The sequence below is a fragment of the Leptodactylus fuscus genome, chromosome 1, assembly GCF_031893055.1.
Source record: "Leptodactylus fuscus isolate aLepFus1 chromosome 1, aLepFus1.hap2, whole genome shotgun sequence".
In the NCBI taxonomy this organism is placed as follows: domain Eukaryota; kingdom Metazoa; phylum Chordata; class Amphibia; order Anura; family Leptodactylidae; genus Leptodactylus; species Leptodactylus fuscus.
Genome location: NC_134265.1, coordinates 252,818,908 through 252,828,633, shown reverse-complemented (window position 1 = coordinate 252,828,633; position 9,726 = coordinate 252,818,908). Strand labels below are relative to the sequence as shown.

General features: G+C 37.4%; 1 protein-coding gene across 1 annotated transcript in view; it reads left to right on the top strand.

Annotated features, from left to right (window-relative positions):
- Positions 1-548: 548 nt before the first annotated feature.
- Positions 549-9,726, top strand: part of EMCN (endomucin) — a 106,665-nt gene continuing 97,487 nt past the window's right edge. Inside the window, exon 1 of the mRNA XM_075285933.1 lies at positions 549-684. Coding sequence (XP_075142034.1) covers positions 630-684 — 55 coding nt within the window. The 5' untranslated portion in view covers positions 549-629. The remainder of the gene's footprint in view (positions 685-9,726) is intronic.

Sequence of the window (9,726 nt, the reverse complement as noted above, 5' to 3'; positions counted from 1 at the left end):
TATCATATCAAACAACTTCATCAATACGAAATCCTTAGTACTGGTCACATCTCATACATAAGCTCATTGATCATTCAGATTTATTTCAATAAATTTTTATTTAAATTACTGAAAAGTTTCAGGATGAAATATCGACTAAGGACGTCCTTACCTGATCTGACCTACACATTGGCAAGATGGAGTATTATACAGTGATAGTAAGAAAATTCTTTTTCTTACTTCATTATTGAGGGAGGATGTCGACATTATTCCATACTATTATCATTAATAATATTTGATTTCCTTTATAAACACTCAAAAGAGTATCTTAAGGTTTTTGTTGATAATCTTAAGATTTCATGGGATACTTACACTGTTTGTTCTCACACAGTTTAAAAAATCATATTTAAGAGCAACACATTTAAATGCCAGATGAAAAGAACTTCCTGTGAAGAATTTAAACAATACATCCCCCATGTCCTGAACTCCCAGCGGGAGCTGAGTGCATTTCCTCCAGTTCTTTATCAGCCCTAAAATAAGCAGAAAGAGGCCGTGCCGGCACACACCTTTTCCACATGATAATTAAACCCTGCCTTGTTAGAAGAAAGGAACGATTATGGGACAATGTGAGGGGGATGTCATAGAGAACCATGAAGTCCATCGGAGCTGACCCTCTCTGTCTATCTGTTCTCATTCTGCTCTCAGGTAAATTGTCATCTCTTATATTTGGCTCCTGATGTTTCTGCATTGTACTGAGAGCCTTACCACGTAACTTATCTTAGTCAACTTGCTAATAGAGTATATACGATCCTGTTACATGTCATATAGTCCAATATAAAACTTCATTTTAATCATATTTCCCATTTTTGTATATACATGACTAAATATTAGCAATACAGATTTATACATCTGATGGCATTTTATGTATAAACTCTATTATTTTTGTTATTTGCACTTAAAAGTAACTCCGAAGTCTGCTGTTCACAACCATCATGGCATAGTTCAGATGATAATATAGACTGAGCTAAGTTTAGCTAAGTTCACACTGTTGCCATTCACGCAAATGTTCTGATAACATCATTGAATCAGCAAAATGGACTCAAAAACCTTCAGAATGGAGAATTCTCTGTTTGCATCCATTTCCAACTACTGTAATGTTAAACTCAGATGGAAGCGTTCTTACTTGTTTTTTGCTTATTATCTAAAACAGAATAAAAGTATAGTGTGAACCAGGCTTAACAGAACATTGCAGTTTGTATTTCTTAACATAAAGGTCACATCAATAGCATATCAGTTATTCTGTTTTTGTCTTTTTTTATTTTGTACTTTTTTCTAAAATGTAATGATATCGTTTTGGTGTACAATCATAAATTAACAACATAAAAGACAACAGAAAATTTTACCCAAACAGTTATGGATTGGCCTTTGTGAGACAGGATGCCAGGTGTAAAATATATGACTAAGCGAACCATGAAAGCTCTATAGATTCCTGAAATGATATTACAATCTTGTTATGATTTAACTTACAAATGAGTAACTTCCTGTACATAGCTGTGTAATCAGGGCTGGGCTTCCTTAAAGGGGTTGACTGGGAGTAGTAATATACTTACCTGGATCTGGGGATCATATGACCCGAGGGTCACTGATACTGTATATTACTACTAAGTACATAACTATTCCCTGGACCCCTCCCTTTAAGCCCTCCAATGATTCTGAGGAGTTACTCTCATGTCATGTCCTTTTAACTGTACACAGAACTTATCAACAAGGTTTAATAGAGTATTTGTAATGAAGTCATGTGAAGTAGACTCCAGACACGCAAGTGATTAGCTATAAAAACAGATCCAGGATTTTTAGGGCCCACTGTTATATCAAAGCATGGGCCCACTGAGGCATCCTCTGGTACTCTGGTGAGCATGTCCAACCTATTTATAATGCCACATTATTACAGTAAAGCATATCATGCTAGGCCAAAATACTTCTCCAAAATGACTGCTTTAATTTCTATATTTTGATAGTATAAATATGTTCCATTTAAGTATTAATCAAAGTAAATTCCAAATTTATAATATATAACTGGATATGCTACATTTTTATCACCATTATGCTCAAGGTATCTGATTTTTATTCTCCATTAGTGTGGAGATCAATTTTCTTAAATATTTTAAGCACTAGCAGAAACATACTGAGGATGGGTCTAGTGGAGTATACAGTATGCTCTTTGTGCTGGAATCTAGGAGATCCACAGCAGATAAGGGTCGGACATTGTTGCAACCAGGCCTAGTAGCCAAGGGGACTGTATCACCTTACCAATAGCTTTTTGCTGTCAATTAGATTGTGGGTGAATGCCTAAGGTAATGCACTGGTGGGCTTTTAGAGCCTTAAAGTTAGTACTCTATGCTAAGATACTGGAAAAAGATCCCAAGCTGTTTTTGTCCGTGGGCCCATAGCTAAGTTCACCCTGTTAGTAGATGCAGGAGTAAGGCCAGGGCCATGCACACATTGCAGAAAAAATATGCAGAGGACATTTTGTGATTTCAAAAACTGTTTTATAAATCGCAGAATGTCAATTATATCTATGGAAATGCTGTTGGTTTCCTTATACGTATAATGGAAGCAGAAAGTTCACAAAGAAAAACTGTATTTTTTTTTGCAGTGATTCTCTGTGGGGAGCCTTAGCCTTAGTCTCATCTGAGAATTTGACTTATGTCCCATGAGTGGTAATAGTTTCTTGTGGTATCATTTTCCTTTATTGAGCTTACTATGCTGGCCTGTTACCGAAGGAATAAACATGGTTGTTGGATTAGTATAGAAATGAAAGAATTTTTGAATGAAAAAAAGCCAATTTTGTCTATTGTTTAATGCAACATAATGTTAATCACCTAAGGTAATATTGCTCAACAACAATATCAGTAGCCTTTTGGTGTAGGTTATGAATTGATAGTCCTTACACCATTGCAAAGATAACTCTAGAACAACCTTCTGAACTCGAAAGAGCTGGCTGCATCTTGGCCACTTTTTACCATAGAAGTCTATTTTACGTTTTATTTCTAAGGTCTACTCTGTGTCCTTGTCACATGACAGAAATGATGCAGTGCTTCCTGTGATGGCATGATCTTTCATACTTTTCCTATAAAGTGGGCTGGACTAACAGGTTTAGGAAGGGGGTTTAGGCCTCTAACACCCCCAAGCCACTGTCTGAGGGGACCAGGCTTGTAGGAAAGTGAACATTTGATTGGCAGAAGGTAATAACATTACAGGAAACATTGTTCCTATCATATGATAGAGGCATGGACTGGATCTCAAAAGTAAGATTTGAATTAGACTCCTATGGCAAAGAGATATTATACCCATAGTAAATTTTACAATTCCTTTTTTTTTTTTGTTGTGAACTTCCCCTTTTCCTTTTTAATTCAAAAAGTATTTTATTTAGCAAGTGACTGTATGGGTTGAGTTTCACTGGAAATTTCTGGCTAATTTTTGTGGGACTACATGCTTCTCAATAGGAATGCTTAGGATTTATTTGATTATATTGAATTAAGACTCTGTTCATATTAGAGTAATGGGGGCATATTGAATGCCAGTTTTTGTGGAAGATATATCTGGTTTATTCAGAATCACATGTCTCTTCATGGATGTGGCGGCTCCTTACTGCCCTTGTGTTGGATCAGCGGTCACTTACATCAGTAAACTGGAGTAAATTATGCTAAGCTATGTTTAGCGATACTTCCATGACGCTTTTACTTTGGTGGTGTAGGAGGCGCAAAAATGTACTTGCAACAATTATTCATTTACATTTTAAACATTTAAAAAGTTACAAACCCAAAATATTGTAAACTGATATCTGATGTAAACTAACAAATATTTCCATGGAATTCATTTACCACTCAACTGTTAAAGTTATATGTGAACAGAGGCAATAAATCCCAGTAACTTACAATGGTGTCTGTCAAGGTTGTGATATTTTCCATCAGAATAGGAATAATGTTTAAGACTGTTTCAAAACCCCTAATAAGAAGATTAAAATGGAGATTTGATATTTTTGCATTTTTGTCATCATATTTTTACCATGATTATGTCTGTGGGCCTTCATTGCTTTTTGGGAAGCCATTTTTACTTTAAACCAGTATTTAATTTATAGCCTTAACATAATGATTGTACTTTCCAGTAACATACCGGTTCTTAAAGGGAGTCTATCAGTGGCTCTAGTGATTTTTAACTAAGCATATATTTGCACAGCCTTTAGAAAGACTATTCCAGACATACCTTTTATTTATTAATCCTCTCAGCCATTTTTGAATTAGCCCGCTTTTACTGATATGCTAATTAGCCACCTTGGAGCACCGGATGTTCACTGAGCACTGTGTGTTATGTGTACACAGGGGGGAGGTGAGAGAAGGGAGGCTGCTGCTGATGATGATAATGACTCATCAGCCTCCCTGCTCTCACCTCCCCACATGTACACACAGCAGACAGTGCTCGCTGAGACTTCCAGTGCTCCAAGGTGGCTAGTTAACATATTTATAAAAGTGGGATATTTCAAAATACCTGAGAGGATAGTGAATAAAAGGTGTGTGTGGAATAGCCTTTCTAAAGGCTATGCAAATATATGCTTAGTTAAAAATCACTAGAGCCAATGATAGAATCCCTTTATCTATCATTGGGAAAAGTTATTTTTAACTAAGCACATACGTACATAGCCTTTAGAAAAACTATTCCACATGTACCTTTTGTATGTAAATCACCTCAGTGTTTTTGAATGATCCCACTTTTATTCACATGCTAATTAGCCTCCATGAGCACAGGAAGTTCTCAGCAGCACAATGAGACTTCCAGGGTTCGCGCTGGATTAGCAATATGAATAATAACGGATTCATTCAAAAACTCATGAGGCAATTTACATACAAAAGGTATGTGCAGAATAGCCTTTATAAAGGCTATGCAAGTATGTGCTTAGTTAAAAGTGACTTTTCCCAATGATAGAGCACCTTTAAGAACACAGAATGAACATGATGGATAATAGCGGCATTAGAGCTGTTGAGAAGCACAGTATTTTTCTCCAATGATAATTTAATTTTAATGTAACTTGAAGTGCTCTGTAAAGACTGACATTTAATAGGTATCTTTAAAATATTATCCATTTATGTTAACAACTTTATAAGAAAACAATTCATAAAACGAATTCTGATAATAAGTATGTGAATGAATTTGTGTAATATGCCTTATTTTGTAGCCAGTGAATTGTTTGGCTTCCCTTTAATCTGTGAATAATACATTTGTGGCCATTGAATCAAAATAGATAATTAAACACAAATATAAACCGGAAAATAAAGACATCCTTTATGTCACGTCGTTGCTAACACACACATTATAGATTACCTTTTCCTTCCATTGTTACTACATAAAATTCTCTTCAAAGAAAATCTCTTAAGTACTGCCAGTTCTCTAAGCTGGCATGTTTCCCTCTTTCTTTTATTTGTGTGATAAAAAGAAACACTTATATATAGAGAAAACCTTTGCCAAGTCTTTCGGTAAACAGGAAGCGCAAAATTGTACATTATAATGAAGGAGGTCCATAACAATGGGTGACATACTATATCTGTTTCCAAAAAGACACATCACTGTAGTGAGAAATTTACCGTCTACCCTACTGGAGAACACGTTTAGCATTTTTTATTGTTAGTGACAGGTAATTATGTAAAGCAATGACTCAGAGACATGTGAGGAAAATGTTATATCTTCATATACAATATTGTATAATATACTATGTAGCTCTTAGAGATATGCCCTTCTCTTCTACCACATTTACAAATAAAACATCAGTTTTTGAAAATTAACGCCTATAACTTTTTTGCTGTTGAAGGAGATATGTCAAGGCTCTATATTTTCAGGACATGTTGTACTTTTTTATTGGTACCAATGTTTGGTATGTATGACCAAAAAACATTAATTTGCGCATTGTGGTATATTTTGTTTTATGACTCTATTTTTGACTAGTGGAGACCTGTATGTACATGGGAACAACATGTTTGTTTATCTATTTTTGTTTGCATTATATGTTTTTAAAATATAAAGGTGTTTTTTAACTTTATAGTATTTGTTTATTTGTGTGTGTGTGTGTGTGTGTTTTTTCCTTCACTTTTTACTTATCCCTAAAGAGGACTTGAAGTTAGGATCTCAGATCCTCTGTGCATTATACTACAATACATAATATTGCTATCACAAAATAGTTCCTATTGGAACTAAGCATAGGTAATGAGGAGGCCTTGGCCTGGCCTCTTGACTTCCATAGTTACCCCTTGACACCCACAATCTTATTGCAGGAGGTCAGAGGGGCAATGGGGTTGGACAATCTTTTTTTTTTATTATTTGTAGATTGTGAGCCCTATATTGGTATGTCTTTGGAATATGGTAGGAAATCCACACAAACATGGGGAGAACATACAAACTCCCTGCAGATGTTTTGCCCTTGGCAGGATTTGAACACCAGAACTCCAGTGCTGCAAGGCTGCAGTGCTAACCACTGAGCTACCATGTTGCCCCAGGATGGGACAATCTTGTAGAGGTTTCCTCTGTGGACTTTCTGCTTCAATTGTTCCTATAGGGAAACCACTGGTGTTTCCGTAGGTATAATTGACATGCTTGTATTTTTTCACAATGTGTGAATGGGATTCGCTAGGATCCCATCCACTTTAGAATAACTGTAAAATGCTGTGGTTTTTTTCTGCGGCACTCATGCCACTTGGGGCCCAGCCTTAAGGATATTTCACATTATTAAGCAGGCCATAGGTATCAAACAATCAGTAGCGTAACTACCGGGGTAGCAGGGGTAGCGGCGGCCACAGGACCTGGGACAATAGGGGCCCGTCAACAGTCGCTACCGCTGCATTTTTTTCCCCGTTACCGGCTGGAGTTATTCCAGCTGGTAACAGGCCCTATTTACTTACCTTATGCAATCCTTTTCAGACCTCCGAGTATAATGATCGGAGGTCCAGGAAAGGTAAGAGAACATAAAAAACCATGTTACTTACCTTTTTCACGCTCCGGGCAGGTTCGGGCCTCCTTCTGGACGTTGCCTGACGTTACATGACCCAGGACGCAGGTCCTGCTCATGTGACGTCCCGGACATCATTAAAGAAGGCCGACACCACCAAGGACTGCAGCGGAGCCGGAGATAGGTAAGTAACATTGTTTTTTATGTTGGTATCCCCTTTGGTCTCGGATTATTATAATCTGGGGTCTGAAAAGACCCCAGAGTATAATAATTGTTCATGGGTGTCCACAGTGGGGCATAATAGTGTGTGCAGGGGCCACCATGGGGCATAATACTGTGTGTAGGGGCCACTATGGGACATAATACTGTGTGCAGGGGCCACTATGGGACATAATACTGTGTGAAGGGGCCACTATGGGGTATAATACTGTGTATAGGGACCACTATGAGACATAATAGTGTATGCAGGGGCCACTATTGGGCATAATAGAACGCGCAGGAATGAGGGGGGGTCGGTCGGGGTCTTCAGCGGGCGTCGGTCGGGGGGGGGGGGGGCGCCATGTCAAAAGTTCGCCACGGGGCCCAGCCAGTCCTAGTTATGCCACTGCACACAATATGGGAAAGAAAAAGAATCTCTCTGCTACCATTAAAAATCAAGTAGGGCAATGGTATGAAAAAATTAAATATTTTACGATCATTGTAATATGAAGAGATTTGTGACTGATTCAAAACACAGATGGGTTTGTGCAGAAAAAGGCATAATATCCAATGATTTGGCATTATATAGAATAACATGTTGTTTATACTGTAATAGTTGAAGATTTGAACATTATACTGACTGGTATTTGCATCGACCAATTAGGAAAATCAGAGAAAAATAATCATTTGCAACGCTGTTTATATGATTTACATCTGATATTTGAAGAACATTTTGGCTGGATTTTTCTTTAACCACTTCAGTACCGGGCCAATTTGTGGTCCAGGACCAGACACATTTTAGGTTTATTTTGTATGTGCGGTTTTGAGGGCTGTAACATTTTTCCCGTATGTCTCAGTCAACTAATTTTTGCGTCTTTTTTCGGGGACACATAGGGCTTTATTTTTATGTTATCTTTATTTTCGAATGTGTTTTAATTTTTTTTTATATCTGGGAAAATATAAACAAAATAGGAGGGAAATTGTGTCTGGTTTTCAATTTTTTGTTTTTTCAAATTTAATAACACAAAGTGTCACTGAAAAACTGTATAATATAGTTTTTCCTCTCCGTTACGGTAATTTTTATTTTGTATGGTGTCGTTGGGGGTGGGGCTATAACCTTTAATAACGGCGTTTTATTAGCGTATTATTTATTTATTTTTTATTATTATTTTATTTACATTTTTTAAAAACTTTTTTATTATATTTTTATTTTTATTTTTTTTTCAGATTGTGTCCCCATAAGGTAATAAGAGACCTTTGGGGACATCTGATCACTTATTTTTTTGTACTGGAGGCTGATTTCTCCTATAACAGGGGCTGCTACATTTAGCCTCAGATACAGGAGGAATACAGCCTCCTGCATGCTGTATATACAGCTTACTGAGCTGATCTGAGTCCTGTAGGACCCAGCAGCTCTGGTAAGACTCTGCTCCCAGCGGATCACGTGTCTGCCGGGTCAGAGGGCAGCTGAATTATGGCTGCGTCCATAGCTGTGTATACAGCGCTCATTGAGCGCTGTATACACAGCGATCGAGAAGGCAGGGGAGGTAATAAATCTGCCCTGTCTTCTCTCTGGGATCTCCGGCTGAAGTTACAGCCGGCTCCTAGTGAAAGCAGCTACACGATCTCCGTGCAGCTGCTGTGTTCTGATGGACGTACAGGTACGTCCTGTCAGAACTAGGCAACCACTTCCCGGACGTATATAGTCTATGGGCGGTCCGGAAGTGGTTAAACTTTAGTAACTCAAGTCTCCCTTTTTGTGCCTTACATTATTTTGTAAATTGTAATTCTAAGAATAAGGCACACGCTACAGTCTAACATCCTGCCATGGTTATCTAGAGGAAGTAAAATCCCCCATGAGGGAAAAGCCAATTTTTCCCTTCCCTAATCCAAATATCTCAATCAGGATAAATCCCTACATGACCCGTCACTGGTGATCTATTGCATATAACATGAAACATTTTTATACTGAGGAAAGGCATTCAGACCCTCTTTCGTTGAATTCATCATGACAGCTTGCCAGAGGCTACCATAGTCACCTACTGCTTTTATAAAAGAGAATTCCCTTCTATGTTGGTGTTCAATTCTTCTTTCCAGTAGCCAGTGGGGGTCTTCTTTATAAATGGGAAATAGATCATAACACATATCTCTGTATTGCTTTTTAATAGACATTAATACTACACTATACTTTTCTTACCAGAAATGCTGTTCGTTGTGGTTCTTATGGGCAATATGAACTAAATATGTTTAATCTTAAAGAATTGCACTAGACTTATCTGGAGTGCGCTGCTGTTGGCATTCTCAACCATTACTGCATACATCTCCAAGTGGTTTAGGTAATCTGTTGTAGCCATTGGATTCCTACCAATATAACATTACCTATTATTACCTATGATGGTCATACATGGAATAGTTTAAACATTGCTTCTATATAGTAAATTAAAAAGAAATGTTCAGATGTTGAGCCCCTTCATAGGACTCCTGGGCAGATAGTGCATCTCTTTTGTCATTTTTAAAGGGGCTCTATCATTAGATTTTGGCAATTTTAGAGAATT